At 49.2% G+C, this 19,588-nt stretch overlaps 1 protein-coding gene across 1 annotated transcript in view; it reads left to right on the top strand.

The window, feature by feature from the left end:
• Positions 1-597: 597 nt before the first annotated feature.
• Positions 598-19,588, top strand: part of LOC126538065 (uncharacterized) — a 40,006-nt gene continuing 21,015 nt past the window's right edge. The window contains exon 1 of the mRNA XM_050185117.3: positions 598-1,171. Coding sequence (XP_050041074.1) covers positions 980-1,171 — 192 coding nt within the window. The 5' untranslated portion in view covers positions 598-979. The remainder of the gene's footprint in view (positions 1,172-19,588) is intronic.

The following is a 19,588-nucleotide window of genomic DNA, read 5'->3' as shown; positions in this document are numbered from 1 at the left end:
CTGCTAGCGCATGCGACAGAAGTGGTTTCCATTCTTGGGTCGCGCACACACAAACGAAACACGAGAAAGGTTACAGGACAAGCGCTGGTCGAACAACTGAAAGCTTTTATTTGAATAAAAGGATTAGATACCAAGTAATCATGAAATTCATCTGGATTACGTGTAAAAATCATCATACACTTACGAGTGATCAATGAACGAGATCGCTTCGTTTGCCAGTTATTTACTTCGTTCAGCGCACCGCAGTAATCCGCGTCTGTCGTCTCCTTTTTTCGAACCATTTTCTTGTGAATCGGCAGAATTTCACTGGCGGCATCCGCCCTTTTGTGTTTACATCGCTGTCGTGAACGTTAACAACACAATAATAATTTACAGTCATCCGAGAGGCGCCGTCGGAAACAAGAGACGTTTCACGCGCAGCGCGAACTGAACGCGGGCGCGACCTTGAAGGGAAGCGGCGGAAAGATTGGAAACATACGCCTGTTGGAGTTAAAATTGTTCCGACAGGCGAGAAACGAGCGCCGGCGTCTAGGGTGAAACTTGGCGTGCGGACACTGCGCACGTCTCCGCACCAATCCTCCGTGGCACCAATCCAGTTCGTTCGCAGCGCCCTCGCATGACAAGCGGCGCCTCAGCGGAAGCGCGCCGTTCGGCTCACTCGAGCATTGTGTAGTACGCTCTGCACCTACCCGTCTAGGTATAAAACCGTGCGATTGACATTCCACGATTCGCTTTTTGGCGTCCGTTGACGCTCTGTGCGTGCACTTTGTGCTGGTTTGAATAACCGCAACAGCCGACAGCCTAGAAGACGGCAGCGCTTCTCAGCTGCTGCACGCTACTACTACGCTACGCCGCCGCGTAAGACACTCGGGGAAAGAAAGGCCACACAGACAACGATGTCTGGTTCGATGCACTCCGATGCTGCGACGTCTACCTCTGCTGCGCGCCGATCCAGAACACGGGTTCTGCAAGCGCGACTATGCTGTCGTACTTCGCTTCAGCATCTAGAAGCGCGTGCGGCAATTTGTGGGAGAAGCACTGGCTGGTGATCTTCGACTACGGCGAGGACGTGGTACTCGTCTGCGACGCAGACGTGGACCACGCTGGAGACCTGACGGGTCGCAAGTGCTGGAAGAAGCGAACTGTCCTCAAGGAGACCTACTCGTGCAAGGTCAGTACATACTGCGGGGCCGGAATTATGCAAGTAATTATGCTGGCGACACTAGGCAATAGAATTCTGATTTAAGTTCCTGTGCGTTTTGCAAAAATTGTCGGAAATGGTATGTTTGGTTAAAATTAGAAGCACTAAGTTTACAAACCCGTAACACGGCATCATAAACAGATATTGCAGTTCTGTAAATTGCAACTATTACACTATTTGAAGCAGACACAGTTGATGTATGAATGCTTATCTGACATGACTTTCTTACAACGTTTGCAAGGATTCTGCAAAAGTACTACTCAGATATCAGCCATGGTGTACTTTAGGCCCACGCATATTACACCGATTTCGTGCGCTTTAGCTGTAGTATATGTATAGTTCACAGAATTGTGACGTACATATTTATTGCCAAGGTGTAGTTGTGTACACCATGGTTTCCTTTTCAGAAAGTTTGCAATTTTCGACGGCGCTTTAGTCTCCAGTGTATAACCAAAATTTGCAATGGTGCCGCGTGAGGGAAACCTTTATTAACCCAATCGATTTCTTTGACCATTTCTCCCATTTAAGGCGATTGTCGATATTTTGCCATTTTTCCGATTTATTTCCGTAAATCCCCACTGTCGCTTTGGGACGTTTATCTCTATTAGAGAAATGATAAATTGCGCACTTTAGCTTCCGGAAAATGCACAGCGGGCTATGAGGGACGCTGTACTAAAATGGCACAAAATTTAGTTTTTTTATCACCCGAGATTACTGAACGTCCACCTAAGGCTGAGCGCTTTGCAGTGGCGTAGCCAAGGGGTGGCAAACAAGACGATGACAAGCAAAACAATAGAACGCGTGAGGGGGCGTATGTAGGCGGGCGAACCTTACGATTGCGCCTTCTTGCAGACTTCAAGAGCTGCATAGTATTGCAATTTATAGCGACGTGAGCACCCTTTTATCTAGCCAAAGCTGAAATGGAAGTATTTATTGTTAATGATAAGGCAAAAAAAGAGTTGTCTTCTTTTTTCCTCGCCAGTCGCATATAAAATTAGAATTGTTTTTTGTTCTTGTTGAATGAAATCAAGCTGCTTCCTCTTAATAGAAAAAAAAATTCTTACTCAATGTTTCTTCTCTCCACATAGTCGATCTTCAAACGCTGCTCCCATTACTGCCCTTGCTGTGACAATTGGTTTCGCGAAGCTTCGCGACCCATTTGGATCAACCTTGTAGGCATGACTGCATACGCGACGATGTCGCCTGAGCGTGCGTGCGTGCGTGCGTGCGTGCGTGCGTGTGTGTGTGTGTGTGTGTGTGTGTGTGTGTGTGTGTGTGTGTGTGTGTGTGTGTGTGTGTGTGTGTGTGTGTGTGTGGCGTAGCCAGTTAGAGAACCTGGGTAGTGACCACTACATACTCAAGACGCAAGTAACTTCGGACAGGCTAAGGCATCAGCTGGGATCGGCAAAAATTACGGACTGGAGCGCTTTTCGAGAGGCATGCGATAGGAATCTCGCCGAGAACGGGATCCAATCGATAGAAGAGTGGGGGAAAATGCTCATTGAAAAACAGCGCAAGTACACCAAAGAAATCGCGCGAACGACGCAGATGCCCGAGGTAGACGCCAGACTGCTCAAGCTGTGGGAAGATAGACGCGGGCTCACGAAGAGGTGGAAGAAACAAAAATACAACAGGAAGCTAAAGATAAAGATCGCAGAAGTCACAGCGAAAGCAGAGGAGTACGCGGCGCAATTGGCAAGGCAAAATTGGCAGCAATTCAGCGACTCCCTCAACGGGACTTTGAACACAGCGAGGACGTGGCATATCCTCAAGGCTCTCATTGATCCGACCAAGAATGAAAAAAACAACACAACCATCTACCGGTTCATCTACCAGTTCGAGGGACCAGACTCGGAACTCCTGGAGAAGGTACGCGTTAAATGCTACGGGGACACAAACCCGGCAGCTTACGCAGAGTGCTACCGAGGAAGAGAAAACGTTAACCTGGACAGACCCATCACGCGAGGAGAGGTCTACGCAGCGATTCGAAGCACAACCAGAAACACGGCCGTGGGTGCAGACAAGATAAATAACGCACTCATCCGCAACCTCAGTGAAGAGTTAGTTGCAGAATTAACCGACTTTCTCAACAAACACTGGGAAGCTGAGACCGTCCCCGAGGAGTGCAAGCATGCGGAGGTAGTGATGATTCCTAAACCGGGCAAGAAACTGCAAATTGAGAACCTCAGACCGATCTCGCTCACATCGTGCCTGGGAAAACTGTACGAGCGAGTGGTGACGCTGAGACTACAACAGTACATGGAGGACAACGAACTGTATCCCCACAACATGTTTGGATTCAGAGCAAAATTATCGACCCAAGACGTACTACTTCAAATGAAAGAAGTACTCGGGAACGTCCCCAGGAGCGGGGAGAATATAATAATGGCATTGGATATCAAGGGGGCTTTTGACAATGTAAGCCACGAAGCTATCCTCACGGGCATGAACGACCTGAACTGCGGGAGGAAAGTCTACGGCTACGTCAAAGCCTACCTTTCAAACAGAACGGCAACGATTGGCCTCGGAGGTCTCCGATCAGAGAAGTTCCTTACTCCAAACAAAGGGACGCCTCAAGGGTCGGTCATCTCCTGCACGCATTTCAACATAGCAATGATTGGCTTGGCAAAACCGTTAAAAGAAATCGACGGCATACACCATGCCATGTATGCCGACGACATCACCATCTGGGTTAACACAGGCTCGCTCAGACAGAAAGAAGAGAAGTTGCAAGAGGCAGCCACTTGCGTAGAGGGCTACGTCAGAGCAAGAGGGCTAGCCTGCTCCACTGAGAAGTCCGAGCTCCTGAGAGTTTGGAGAGGAAAGCAAAATCGCACAGTCCCCACCAGCGACGAGTTAAAGCTCAACGTCTACCTCGAGGGGAAGCCGATACCGGAAAAGACGCTCATCAGAATCCTGGGGATGTAGATACAGTCAAACCAACGCTGCACCCACACCCTCGCCCTACTCAAGGCATCCACCCTACAAGTGGCCCGCATGATCACGCGCATCTCACACAGACGCCACGGCATGCGAGAGGAGGACACACTCAAGCTGGTCAGAAGCTTGGTCGTCAGCCGAGTGGCATACAGCCCCCCATACTACAATCCCATCAAGAGTGAGGTACAACAGGCGGACGCGATTCTACGCAAAGCCTACAAAACCGCACTCCACCTTCCCCACAACACCTCAACCGAAAAGCTCCTAGCCTTAGGACTACACAACACCTTCGACGAATTGAAAGAGGCGCAACTAGTCTCCCAACAACGCAGACTACAGCAGACCCCATCTGGCAGGGAGCTCCTGAAGAAAATAGGCTGCGCCGATCAACTTCAAGAGATACAGAGGACCGAAACAATTCCGGATGAGTATCGCAACACACTAAAAGTAGCACCAATACCCCGGAACATGGATCCCAATCTACACAAAGCACGCAGAGAAGCGAGGGCTGAATACCTACAAAAGACACTAGCACCCCAAGAAACGACGGTATATGTGGACGCAGCCACATACGCCAGAGCAGCGGGGCAGAGCAACAGCAACGCGGTAGCAACGGTGATTGATTCGAACCTACGCAAGATCACCAGCGCATCACTACAAGGCTGTACGATAGTCGAGGCTGAAGAAGCGGCCGTCGCTCTAGCGGCAGCGGAGGGATGTCGGTCTAAACGGTCTCTAACAATCCTTACAGACTCGCAAACAGCGTGCCGCAACTACCTACGCGGCAGAATAGGGCACGGAGCGCTCCGCATACTCCGCTCCGGAGACCACATAACACAACGACAAACAAAAGAAGAACCAATTAGGCATACGATAGTATAGACGCCGGGACACGCGGGAGTGGCAGGGAACGAAGAGGCGGACAGGATAGCTCGAGGGTACACTTATTACCGAGCATCCAACGTAGGCGACCTCGAGGACACTGAACCTGTACCCCAAGACTATTCGGCGATACTAAATTACTACAAGGGCTGCAGAAAGCGGTATCCACCACCGCACAACTCCCTTAGCAGAGAGGACTCTGTCGCGTGGAGGCAGCTACAAACGGGCTCGTACCCGAACCTAAACGTACTCAGCAAAATTTATCCCACACAATACAATGACAAATGCCCCTGGTGCCACGAAACACCCACGCTGTATCACATAACGTGGGCATGACAGAAGATAGACGTGGTACCCGTTATACTAAACCCGAGTGCGGAGCAATGGGAGGGAGTGCTCTCCAGCGATCGCCAGGTCGACCAAGAAGGTCTGATTCGGCGAGCACAACTGGCAGCAGCATCCAGCGGAGCCCTGGACTAAGGGCAACCGACCGTTGTGCTAGAAGATGGACGATTCCATCTGAAGACCGCAGAAGACCAGCGAATCTAGAGCTGATAAAGTTTTTCACTCACTCACACTTGGGGGGTGGGGGGGCTCACACTGCAGCTCGGTCTCCTCCTTAAGAGGAAGCTTTAGCTCGGGTGCTCGTATCTAAATACATGTAGAAGGAGAATTCGTTTTTCTCGGCAACCAATGCACCAAATTTGACGAGAGAGAGAGAGCGTAAACTTTTATTTCAAATCAACAAGATTTGAGTCCGGCGTCTTTTTAGTGGGTCTGGGCACCCGCGGCGGACGCGGTTCCGAGACCTTGTCTCGAAGCGGCTTCCTCGGCTCGCTGGACGGCCCAGAGTTGTGCTGTCAGGTCAGAGCTGAGCAGTGCGGTCATCCAGCGTGACCGGAGGCTGGCGGTGGAAGAGACGGAGGGGTCGGCACTGCCCGACTTGTTTGTTAGGTCCCGACACTGCCATAACATGTGATTTAGTGTGGCAACCTCGCCACACGATGCGCATCTGTTTGTAGTGTACATGTCTGGATACATGGCGTGCATGAGTCTGGGGTTTCTGTAAGAGTCTGTTTGTAATTGTCTGAAGTGTACTGCTTGCGTCCTGTCTAACGTAGCGTGAGGGAATGGGTATATGCGTCTTTGTAATTGGTAGTGTGCCGTGATGTCGTGAAAACTGGTCATACGATCCTCCGATGCCCAGACGTTTGCAGTACCCCGCGGGGGCTCCTCCTCCGATGCTGCTCGGTGAGTCAGGCCTCGAGCAACGCTGTGAGCCGCTTCGTTGGGGGTGCTCATTCCAGTGTGTGCCGGGATCCATAGCAAATGCCTTCGGTGATCAGCGTCGGCCTCTCCCTGGTGTATGGGATGTCGCTGGAGTATCTGATACGCCTCTTGCGAGATGCGCCCATTTGCAAAATTGCGAATTGCCGTTTGCGAGTCGCAGATCACGCATGTAGCTTTGGTTTGTGTGAGGGCCAGTGCTATGGCCGCTTCCTCTGCCGCTTCGGCATGTGCCGTGTTCACGGTGACGCTCGTGAGGTGGTTGCCTCGGTGGCTAGTAACTGCCGCCACGAAACTCTTCCTGTCTCGATAGCGGGCTGCGTCGGTGAAGACCGCCTCCTTGTCGTTAGAGTAACTTTTGTTCATGTGTTTTGCCCTGGCTTTACGCCTCCCCGTGTGGTGTTGGGGGTGCATGTTGCGAGGCAATGGGGGTACGTATAGTTGCTCGCGTATGTGTCTTGGAATGTCTACTTTGACGCCGTGTTGCGAGTGGTATGTGATGCCGAGATTTTCAAGGACGTGTCTGCCCGGGCGCGTCTTGGATAGGCGTTCAAGTTGGGACACTTGTTGCGCCTCCACGAGTTCTTCGAGCGTATTGTGTAGGCCTAGTTCTAAAAGCTTGGTGGTGCTAACTCCAGGCGCAAGTCCCAACGCACATTTGTACGCCTTGCGTATGAGCGCGTTGAGCTTGTGTTTTTCCGCAACCGTCCAGTTGTGAAACGCTGCCGTGTACCTTATCTGAGAAATGACGAAGGCTTGTGTGAGTCGGATGACGCTGCCTTCGCGCATGCCCGCGTGTTTGTTGGTTTGTTGCATTTAAAAGAAAAACTTAATTTCTAGTGACTGCTATTTCGAATTTTTCATTTATGTCGTCAATTGTTCATTAAAAATTCACCGAAATCGCAAATTTTCAGAAATCTAAACTATCAAGTGTAAAACTATGAAACTCAGCAATGAAAAATGATATCACAATTCTGTGAATTGTACCTAATAGTACATGTACAGCGGACGAAATTCTATGTTACACGGGAATGTCAAGAAATTTAGCATTGTAGAAATGCGGCTTTCGCAGAATCCTTGTACACAACGTAACCAATTCACGTAATATACGAACTGACACCAAATTTGTCCTCTTCGACTGTTATAATAGATGCCGTTTATTGAACAGTGACATGTGTGCTTGATACAGAGCTATTAGTTTGTAAACTTCGTGCTTCTTTTTTTTTTTTTTTTTTGAGCTTTCGAGTTTTTCAAAATATTTAAACACTGTTCAGGCCCTAAAAAGAAATTCCGCTTCCAACAGACGCTAGAATTTAACTTTCTCTTTCAAATGCAACAAATTTAATTAAAAGCGATCGGGGGGTTATCACAGAAAAGAGTTTCTGCGTTCTACATGTACTTGAATAGGCCGCGTCGGAGTTCAGCGCGAGCTAAAGCTTCCGCTTAAAGGGACACTGAACCACCCCTCGGGCTTGGTGAAATAACATAGTCCGCGGGTAGCATACGCTGTTGTGAACATCTCAGGCAAGTTCTGGTGTCACATGCGGTCCGTAGAGCTCGCAAGCGGAGCGCGCAGTCACCTTTTTCTCAAACGCTCTCGTTTCAAAAACCCCATGATCCTCGCTCTCTTCTGTGTGCCTTATTTCGCCATAAAGCACACTTCAATGCGCGGCTGCTGTTGGTCGCTGCGCTCGGCGACACCGCGGCCGCCGCGAGGTGCCGCCACGATTCCAGTGGCTAAGCGCACTACGGCTCTCTGAGGGCAGCCGCGTTTGGCTTACGTTTAGCGCGGCATAGCCACCAAGTCGGGAACTTGAACTGCGCGCTACAGTGACGTCTCCGCCGTAGCTTGCGCAGTGCAAGGCATTGGAGGAGGAAGGGGAGCGCAGCTGAGGCCGCGTTTGGTTGCCGATAACTCCGCTTCTGCTGAACGTATTGAAGTACTTTTTGCGGCAAAGTGGTTCTGAAATAGCCTACCTTCACTTCAAATATCTTTCCCCACTTCGATAAAAAGTGGTTCATGGCCCCTTTAAACAATCTGGGGATCAAATACATGAATAATAACTGCATTGTCATTGCTAGAGATGCTGCAAACGAATGATTGAACGCTACGCACTGTCAAAACAAGTAAAATTCATAAAAGAATATACTTGTATGTACCAAAAATTGTGCCCAAAATAACCGATATTGATGGTTCCATGTTTTTTTTTGTCTATTTAATAAATAAATAAAATATCACACGAACTTTAAAACTATATCAGTTCGAAACCAGCAAGACAGTGCATGCCGCTGATATGAAAAATGTAAAGGCCATGAAATTAACAAGCTCGGGAGAAATATTGTAATGAAACTTTGTCATTCAGAAACCGTGTTTAGATTCTTGTACATATGCAACGGCCAGTGAAAAATCTCTATGACGCTGTAATTTGTTCCAATGTATTACGCAAGAGCAGCTGTCACCGGTCGTGTATCGTGAGTAATTGCACCGAAATTATAGCCGCAACAGAGAGCACGTATAAAAAGTAGGAGTTCTGAAAACTAAACGAGGGCGAGTCAAATGAAAGTCAGCCAATGCGAATATATAACAAACGGATATTAGATTCGTCGGACGGTCCTACCGCTGTCGGCCAGATGTAGGAGTCGTCGGACTATCTCGCCGCTGCCACCATTTGAAGGAGATGAAGGTCGTAGACAGGAACTCGGTGAACAGGATTTATTTACATATTAACAGTTTAAGCAAGATACATTGGCAGACTAGCGCGACTCCCATATGGAGCCCGCAAAACTAACATACAGCAAACAGTTTACGAGCACACAGCTCACTACTACATTTCGAGCATGACAGAGCACTCAGCTCCCGACAACGATCACGACACGAGCACTCCCTAGCAGCCGGCAAACGCTGCTTATAAGCTCTCCGCTCGACGTCATAGTTCGACGTCATCGTTCGGCGGGGACGGAGCAGGAATGGTCGGGAAGGTTCGTCCAAGCATTGTAAACTTGCCGCCGCCCCGCACTATCGTTTACGCCCAAACACACGCAAACACACAGGTGCGAACCCATACACACAAAGGCTCCGGAGTCGACGACCGAGGGCTTCGTAGAACTGTGCTCCGTCTCGGGTGGTTCGGCCAAGTACCAATTTCCGGAGTTGATCGCGCGCCACGTGGCTGCCGGCCGTCCGCAGTTCTCGGAAAGCGCCCCGACTGGTGGGCTTGGAACACGTGCAGCGGGCTGAAAGCTGGCACGTTGCCACCCCGTACGGCCATTCTTAACAGCTCCTCCATGGCCCGGAAAATCTCGCCTGGCCAGTGCTGGCAACCGCTGGGCAGGAAGAGAATGGCTGGCGAGCAAGACGATGGCTTTGCTCTCTGCAACCCCTGCGTACTTGGAATGCCTTCAACCATCTTACAACTGGCACAGAAGAGTCGACCCGGCAACACAATACCGCTCAGCGTTCAAACGCCCGGAATTAGCTGCTAACCCACCAGGCCTCCTATCACAATTCCGATGCAAGTCACTCAACTGGGAATTCCAAATTTTGCCCCAGAATTTCGTGCCGCCAAAGCGAGCGTTCACGTTCCCCTTTCAGTTCGACCAAACCTGACTGTCGTGCTGCACACCCCGCAGGGGCGTCTGCGTCAGCAGGCGTTTGGTGTGTTGCGACACCACGTACCCGAGCACACGAGGGTTGGACCCTCCCGCGTGTAGCCGTGCGCGGCTTAGCCGTGTCTGGGGAAAAGGGGATCCTGGGGGTTGAGCCGATGCCGGGTGTTTGGACCTTTAAGGCCCCCCGGCGGAGGCAACACACCTCTTCGGCCTCGGCTTCACATAGACGGCACCTCCAGACTGACCCACCTGGAGGAAATCGGCAGTCGCCTTTTCCTGTTTCTCTCTTCTCAAACCTTCGTCTTTATCTCTCACTTTATATTTTTCCTGTCTTCTTCTCTCTTCCATTTATTCCTTCTCCACGGCGGCAAGGGTTAACCTTGTGTGGATATCCTACCTTGGGTACACCATATTGGGTTATAGTGATGGCGTACGGCTGGCGTCGTGCAGGCTTGTACACAAGCTCTGCCGCGTCCCCTCGTTGGGCTCCGTGGTGGGCGGTCGGCGCTGTTGCCGAATCTTATATATTCTCATGGAAACTTCTTTCCCCAAACTTCCTGATCGCCCTCCGAAACGAGGGCGCACCGAATATGTATTTCAGTTTTTCGGACGCCAAACCCAGAACTTTCCCCGCTTCCATGTTATTCATTCAGAAAAGCCAAACAAAGCAGTGCGAAACATTTCACCATTCCTTGTTTCAAAGTCCCTAACTGATATTTTTGGTCCAGGTTACAAGGTGTCGAGGATGGCAAGCGGCGACCTCCTCCTGGAGCTCCGCGATGTAAAACAGTATGAGAAACTACCGCTACTAGTGTCATTTGGAGAGACCCCCATAACAGTAACCGCGCACCGTACAATGAACACCACCCGTGGCGTCGTGTCAGATGATGATTTGCTTGAGCTGTCTGAAGCGGAACTACTGGAGGGCTTCAGTGAGCAAAATGTTATCAAAGTCAGAAGAATAAAAATAAGGCGAGATGGTAAAGAGATTCAGACGAAGCACTTAATAATCACCTTTGGTTCAAGTGTCCTGCCCGAGTCAATCGAGGCCGGGTACATCAAGCTCCGTGTTAGGCCGTACGTGCCCAACCCACTCCGCTGTTTCAAATGCCAGCGCTTTGGCCACAGCTCGCAGAGCTGCCGAGGCCGCCAAACTTGTGCTAAATGTAGTGCCCACGAACACACATCTGAAGCTTGTGAGAATGCTCTCCACTGTGTAAACTGTGACGGGGAGCACGCCGCATACTCGCGGTCGTGCCCCTCCCGGAAGAAGGAAAAAGAAATCGTGACGATCAAAGTTAAAGAGAATATTTCATTCAAAGAGGCACGTAGGCGGGTATCGTACCTGCCCAAGAAAGCATTTGCCGATGTGGCGCGTCAGGGGGCAGCGTCACAACGGCCTCCGGCGGCTGTCCCACCCACAAGCAATGAGTCGGCAGCTACGCCATCTGCCCCCGCGGCGGTTGCAGCTAGCGCTGCTCCGCCAACCCAACAGACGGGGCCATCGACCCCGAAGGTGGGCGCAGCCGAAGCTGCCCCAACCTCCGAGACCCCTTCCAGCGCTGGCAACGGCCAGCGCAGCCAAATCCCTCAGGGAGCCCCATCGACCTCCGGGCTGGTGGGCGCAGGGGTCTTGCCTTCCAAGGCGGGACTCCCGCTGAAAACTTCTCGCTCGCAAGAGCGCTTGTCCGGCGTCTCACAGGAGGCAATGGACACTACACCTGTCCCCAAGGCGCACCAAACGCCTAAGGAGCGTCGAGACTCGCTCGAACGCTTCAGAAAGAACAAAACATCTATTACAGGGCCTCGAAAGGGCTCTGTAATGTAAGGCATCCCTTCCGTTTCCGTAAACACAGCACCTATATTTCTTTAAATATGGATGCACAAATCATTCATTGGAATGTCAGAGGTCTTCTTAGGAATCTTGATGATGTGCAAGAACTCATCCATACACACAATCCAAAAGTGCTGTGTTTACAGGAAACACACTTAAAATCAAAATACACAAACTTTCTTAGACAATTTGTTACTTTTCGGAAAGATCGCGATGATGCTGTCGCATCATCGGGCGGTGTTGCAATTATAATTCAAAAAAGCGTAGCCTGTCAACGTTTACAGCTACGAACGCCCCTTGAAGCAGTGGCGGTTCGAGCTGTTCTTTTAAATAAGCTCGTCACCATTTGCTCGCTCTATGTACCCCCACACTTCAAATTAAACAAGCATGAATTTCAGTCATTTATAGACGAATTGCCAGAACCTTATGTTGTTCTTGGCGATTTCAATGCGCACAGCTCCCTGTGGGGCGACTCTCGTACAGACGCGCGAGGTCGTCTTGTTGAACAGTTCCTCTTTTCTTCCGGTGCGTGCTTGCTGAATAAAAAGGAACCCACATATTACTCTCTAGCAAACAGAACATTTTCTTCAATAGATCTTAGTATAGTTTCCCCGTCTATACTGCTCGAACTTGAATGGGAAGTTACGAAGAATCCTTACGGGAGCGACCACTTTCCCATACTGATAAAAACATCTAAAGAAAACGAATATCCTCCGCAAGCTCCTAGGTGGAAGATAGACACAGCCGACTGGGAGAAATTTCGAACTCTCACTAACATCTCATGGGCCGACATGTCTTCTCTAGAAATTGATGCTGCTGTAGAGTATCTTACATCATTCATAATAGATGCCGCATCAAAATGCATATCCGAAGTGAGTGGTCTGGCATGCAAACGACGTGTACCGTGGTGGAACAGCGAATGTAGGATCGCCCGTAAGAATCAGAACAAGGCGTGGGCGTTCCTACGCGCTTCTCCAACTGCAGAGAATCTTATAAACTTTAAACAAATAAAGTCCCAAGGCAGGCGAACCCGCCGACAGGCCAGAAGAGAAAGCTGGCACAAGTTTTCATCAAGTATTCACTCGTTTAGGGATGAGGCCAAAGCCTGGAACAGAGTAAATAGGATTAGAGGGCGGCAAACACATTCACTCCCCCTGGTAAACACACAGGGCGATACACTACAAGACCAGGCAGACTCACTTGGGGAGTATTTTGAGAATGTGTCAAGTTCATCAAATTATTCACAATCCTTCCTCAAATACAAACAAATAGAAGAACGTAAGCCTTTCAACAGAAAATGTCGTCAAAATCAACCATACAACCGTCCTCTTAGTATTGCAGAGTTCAGAGCTGCCTTGAGCGCATGCAAGAGCTCTGCACTGGGATCTGACAGAATCATGTATGAAATGCTGAAAAACTTACACAATGACACGCAAGTTACACTACTTACACTTTTCAACACTATCTGGGACGCAGGGTACCTTCCGACTGCATGGAAAGAAGCCATTGTGGTCCCTGTTTTAAAACAAGGCAAAGATCCTTCCTCAGTCGCAAGCTACCGCCCGATAGCCCTCACAAGTTGCATGTGTAAGGTATTTGAAAAAATGATAAATCGGCGCCTCATCCATTTCCTTGAACAGAACAAAATACTTGATCCTTATCAGTGTGGCTTCAGGGAAGGGCGCTCCACAACTGATCACCATGTACGTATTGAAGCAAACATCCGTGACGCATTTGTACACAAACAGTTTTTCCTATCCATATTCCTCGATATGGAGAAGGCATACGACGCAACGTGGCGATACGGAATCTTAAGAGACCTGTCAGAAATGGGCATTCATGGTAATATGCTAAACCTCATAGAAAGCTATTTGTCCAACCGCACATTCCGTGTAAAAGTCGGCAATGTACTGTCACGTCCTTTTACACAAGAAACTTGTGTACCCCAGGGAGGCGTGCTTAGCTGCACGCTCTTTATAGTGAAGATGAACACGCTCCGTGCTTCATTACCTCCGGCCATTTTTTACTCTATCTATGTGGACGACATTCAAATAGCTTTTAAATCCTGTAACCTCGCAGTGTGCGAGAGACAGGTACAGCATGGTTTAAACAAAGTATCAAAATGGGCAGAGAAAAACGGATTTAAAATCAATCCTCACAAAAGTTCTTGTGTACTTTTTAAACGAAAGAGAGGCCTGGTCCCGGATCCTTGCTTAGAACTGTGTGGACAACAAATTCCTATCAACAAAGAGCACAAATTCCTAGGTATTATACTTGATGATAGACTCACCTTCATTCCACACATCAAATATCTCAAAGAAAAATGTCTAAAAACAATGAACATAATAAAACTTCTATCCAAGACTACGTGGGGTAGTGACAGAAAGTGTCTAATGAATCTCTACAAGAGCCTAATACGGTCACGATTGGATTATGGGGCCGTAGTGTATAACTCTGCCGCCCCGAGCGCGCTAAGGATGCTGGATCCTGTCCATCATCTAGGTATCCGCCTAGCCACTGGTGCTTTCAGAACAAGCCCGATCGAAAGCCTATATGCCGAATCGAATGAGTGGCCGCTCCACTTACAGAGATCATACGTCAGCTTTACTTATTTCCTTAAAGTGCATTCCATTCCTGAACACCCATGTTTTAATACCATTACCGATATGACGTATGCTACACTTTTCCGCAACCGTCCGTCTATAAGACAGCCTTTCTCGCTGCGTGTGAAGGAGCTTAGCGATGAAATGCATGTCCCACTCCTGGAGCACCGCTTAATGCGCCCAACCAAGCTATTACCTCCTTGGGACTGGCAGGTCACAGAATGTGACGTATCCTTTCTAAAAGTTTCAAAGCATGCTCCAGAGGTAGAAATTCGAATGCATTTCCTAGAACTTCAGTACAAACACTCGTGCACAGAGTTCTACACAGACGCTTCCAAGTCACATGCCGGAGTATCCTATGCAGCCGTCGGTCCTTCTTTTTCGGAATGCGATGTACTACATCCAGAAACAAGTATCTTTACGGCAGAGGCCTACGCTATATGGTCGGCTGTAAAGCATATAAAGAAAGCAAAACTCCAAAAAGCCGTAATATATACAGACTCCCTAAGTGTGGTGAAGGCCTTAATGTCACCCTACGAACATAAAAATCCTGTACTTACTGAGGTCTATTCCGACATGTGCAAAGCTTATCTATCTAACCAGCAAATCATCATATGCTGGGTACCCGGCCACAGGGGAATCGAAGGTAACGTCTTGGCAGACCAGATGGCTACGTCAATTGCACTCCCTGCTGTTAATAATACTGATTTGGTGCCTCTCACAGATCTGAAACCTTACATACGAAAGAAACTGCGAAACCACTGGCAACGCATGTGGGACGCAGAGATAAATAATAAACTGCACGTTATAAAGCCGCAGTTAGGTTTTTGGCCCTCCCCAACAAAATCTCGGCGAACAGATGTCCTATTCTGTCGCCTCAGAATAGGACACACATTTGGCACCCATAATTATCTGCTTACTGGAAGTGAACCTCCAATCTGTGGTAGATGCGGTGAGATGCTTACTGTCCTCCACGTGCTCCTGGAGTGTCGGGAAGCTGAAACGGAGAGAAAGAAACATTTTCCGCTTGCTTACAAACATCACATCCCTCTACACCCGGTTATGTTTCTTGGTAAGTTACCGCTTTTTGACACCAAGGCAGTCCTGAGCTTCTTAAATGATGTCGTACTACACGTTATATGCCCAAGAAATTCGTAGAGCATCCTCGCTCCAGAGGATGCCGCTGCGATAACAGTTTTTCCTAGCACATGCCTCCAGGCCCTTGTTTTTTCATGGGCTCTAAGGAGGCAGTAGTGCTCGAGCATATCTTATAACCTTAGATATTTTTACGCATCGTATCATTCTATTTAAATGCATCTTAATGTTCATAGTACACGTCATAAGTCATCGCCATAATCTTATTATACAGATTTTGCGCACTTTAGCGCGACCGTTTTTAAGGCCCCTCTACAGCCACGTCACACCAACTTCATCGAACTCATGATTTCGCTGCAAGCCCACTAACACGGACATGGCGCTCTTTGGCCATACTTGGCCCTTGCGCCACAAAACATCAAACATTCATTCATGTCGTGCTGCACAAGAGTAAAGGTTTACGCAGAATTAAACCGAATCCTTTCAAACACCAATACCCAAACATAACATAAGCAGCCTAACTTCACGAACAGCCTGTTCTTACCCTGTCGCAGTGGCGTACTTATCTCACGTACTGTTGCCACTGAGCAGTCTGGCCAACTCCACAGGTACGCAATCCCAATTGCGCTAGCTTTGTGGTCCCTATTCCGAACACGTGCTTGCATCATACAAAGTTTTCATCTCGCTGACTCACATTTGTTCCTTTAGTCCACACAGGACACGTTCCTTAAACAAACAACCAAACTTGCGTAACTTACGCAACACAGAGGAACCTTCGAACAAATGTGTCTTCTAATAACTAGCTCTACGCACGCGTACTAGAGAAGTCAGAATACGGCTGCCCTCGACACACACGAGCAACCCAGTCATAAACGTTCTGCTTCCTTCCGTCCACACAGGACACGCGCTAATGGACCTAAGAGCTCTTCTCAGTGCAAATCACGCACTTACTGAAAATCTACGCGCTTAACCTTAGAAAAATCAAAAACACCTAAAAAGAAAGAAGGTTAAATAACACACGCGCGTTACGATAGGCCTCTCAACGATAACCTTGACCTACAGGTTACTCACACACACAAAAAAAAGAAAGCCTATGTACTCCGTAATGAACATCTCGCGAGACTACAGGTTTACATAAAACGCGTCTTTCAAATCTCTAGCTTCTCAAACAAATCATAAACAGAGCTCATACCTTACATATTGAAAGAAATCCTAGTCTCAAATCGCGAAAATTTGGAAATGTTCAAAAATAAAACAAAACAACACGTTTTCCTACTACGGAAGCTCTCCTGGCCTCCCGTTCCCGATTGCTTACGACTGACTCATACTTTCAGCCGAACCCGAGGTGGTCGCGGTTTAAAAGCTACTTTGGCTACGGAGGAACAACAAAAGGGCTGACTCACTATCAGCTCCCCCAAGACGTTACGGTCTCCTGCCAATTTGCGTCCTCGCGCCCCGCTTTCAACATGACCTCGACTGACCGCGTCGCTACTCCCCACCTGGTCTCGTCTTGCCACCTTGCGCTTCTTTGTACTGCACGCTGAGCTTCGAAGAGAACGACGGAACGACGAGGAATTTGACTGCCCCGTGCCCTTTGTCCGCGTCCGTGCAGAACAAGCTTCTCGGTCCCCCTTTGACCGGTGGCTCGAACGTTTTCGATGCGTCAACATCGTCAGTGACGACCGCACCTTTTTCCTCGCGCCCTGCCCTTTTGGGTTTCTCGCCATCTTTGGCGGCGCTACATTAGTTACCGTCTTTCGGTCTTTACCGCGCTTCTTATTTCGGCGCTTTCTCTTTGCACTCGCTTTCATGTCGCCTTCTCGTGCCTCGTGCTGGCCGGTACACATTTCGTCGGCCCGGATCGGTCTCTTACCCGCACAGTCTGATTGATTTTCATTTAAATCAACATTCTCGCTGCCTCGACTGGCGGACAGCTCAACCGACTCTGGAACAATGCAGCAGGCTTTACTCGAGTTAGACAACTCGCACTCTTGCGAACTGCCCTCTACTACATTGCCCAGCTCACGCTGTGCATCTGCACACAGCCCGTCGGTATCGATCGCTGTCTTATGCGCACAGTCCGAATGATTAACAACTGAATCATCCCTATCTAGGCTATCTAGACTGGCGGAGAGCCGCACCGATCCCTGAACAATGCAGTTGTTCTCTCGTGAGCTACGGAGCTCGCCACCCCGAGAACTATTCTCAACTGCATCGTCCAGTTCGCACTTCACTTCTGCACGCAGATCTGACTCGACATGGGTGCTCGCGTCTGTCAAGTCCGTAGTATTCTGTACCTCGCTAACGACCTCGCTACAATGAGATGCGACGCACACGCGCGGTAACTGTGCCAATTAGTTCGCAGCTGGCCTAGCTGTTTCTACAGTCCTCTGTTGGCCCAGCACCTCGTCGCTCTCACTCTGGCCTTTAACGGCCTCTGTTGCCACTAGGGCTTCGTTAGCTGCTAGCACTTCGAGTTCACCTATGAACGTGCTGCTACTCTCACAGGTACTACTACTTTTCTCGGCTTTCGCCGAAAATCTGCAATCTACTTCTTCACACTTTTGCTGCGTCCAGCCTACAGATTTCTCAAGCCGCTGTTGTCTCTGTGCCAATAACTGATCACAATACTGTATCTCTTTGATCAGTGCTGCCTTCTCTCTCTCATACTTTTGCTCACGCTCACGCTTACGTTCCTGATACTCACGTTCGCGTTCATTCTCACGTTCGTGACGCTCACACTTAAGAGTAAGTTCTTGAAGCTCACGCTTCCGTTCATTCTCGCGTTCTTCACGCTTACGCTCACTCTTACGTTCACGACGCTCACGCACCAGTGGTTCCTGTCTTTTACTTAGAATTCGTTTGCCCATTTGTTTTATGAATTTCAAATCATTGTTACTTTCTAGAATGGTTTTACGAATCTCTGATTCCTTCAAGTCCTCATCTACGTTTACCTCGATCTCCTCACACAACCACAACAGGTCAGCTCTCGTCAAACACATTAGGACCATGGTCGCTACTTTAAGCTTTCGCTCTGCTGTCACACAATACTTGTTGCGATACCAGCGCAAATCAAAATACAAGTAAAAGATCCCAGCGAATCAAATCCAAAAACACAGTGAAATTGCAGCCTGGTAAATCTTACAGCCAAAACCAAACGCTTACCCACTGAAGCAGCACCATATCACCAGTCCTTCCCCGCCGTATCCAGTCAGTTGCAAGAGGTGGTCAATCTCAAGTCGCCTCCAACTTGATCAGGATGCCGGTCGGTCACCATGTGTCAACGTCCGTCAGCTGCCGTTGCTGTCTCCGAGTCGTAGGCCGATTTACGAGCCGCAGGCCGATCCCTCCGCTGCCATTCAGTTGTAGGATTTGTCGGACGTAGCTGTAGAGATGAACTTGGGACGACATGGCTAGGCGAGCAGGATTTAATTGCAGGATTTACATTTTAAAACAGGATACATTGGCAGACTAGCGCGACTCCCATATGGAGCCCGCAAAACTAACATACAGCAAACAGTTTACGAGCACACAGCTCACTACTACATTTCGAGCATGACAGAGCACTCAGCTCCCGACAACGATCACGACACGAGCACTCCCTAGCAGCCGGCAAACGCTGCTTATAAGCTCTCCGCTTGACGTCATAGTTCGACGTCATCGTTCGGCGGGAACTGAGCATGAATGGTCGGGAAGGTTCGTCCAAGCATTGTAAACTTGCCGCCGCCCCGCACTATCGTTTACGCCCAAACACACGCAAACACACAGGTGCGAACCCATACACACAAAGGCTCCGGAGTCGACGACCGAGGGCTTCGTAGAACTGTGCTCCGTCTCGGGTGGTTCGGCCAAGTACCAATTTCCGGAGTTGATCGCGCGCCATGTGGCTGCCGGCCGTCCGCAGTTCTCGGAAGGCGCCCCGACTGGTGGGCTTGGAACACGTGCAGCGGGCTGAAAGCTGGCACGTTGCCACCCCGTACGGCCATTCTTAACACGGGATACCTTGTTTAAAAGTAGTCTCCATGAACGTTTAGACATTTGTCCCGTTGTCTAACGAGTCGCGTGATTCCCGTCTCATTAAATTCCTTGGGTTGCTGCTTCAAACAGTCTGCAACTGACTCTTTGACGTCATCGTCC

Source organism: Dermacentor andersoni, chromosome 3 (genome assembly GCF_023375885.2).
Source record: "Dermacentor andersoni chromosome 3, qqDerAnde1_hic_scaffold, whole genome shotgun sequence".
NCBI classification, from domain to species: domain Eukaryota; kingdom Metazoa; phylum Arthropoda; class Arachnida; order Ixodida; family Ixodidae; genus Dermacentor; species Dermacentor andersoni.
This window is presented reverse-complemented; position numbering and strand designations above follow the sequence as displayed.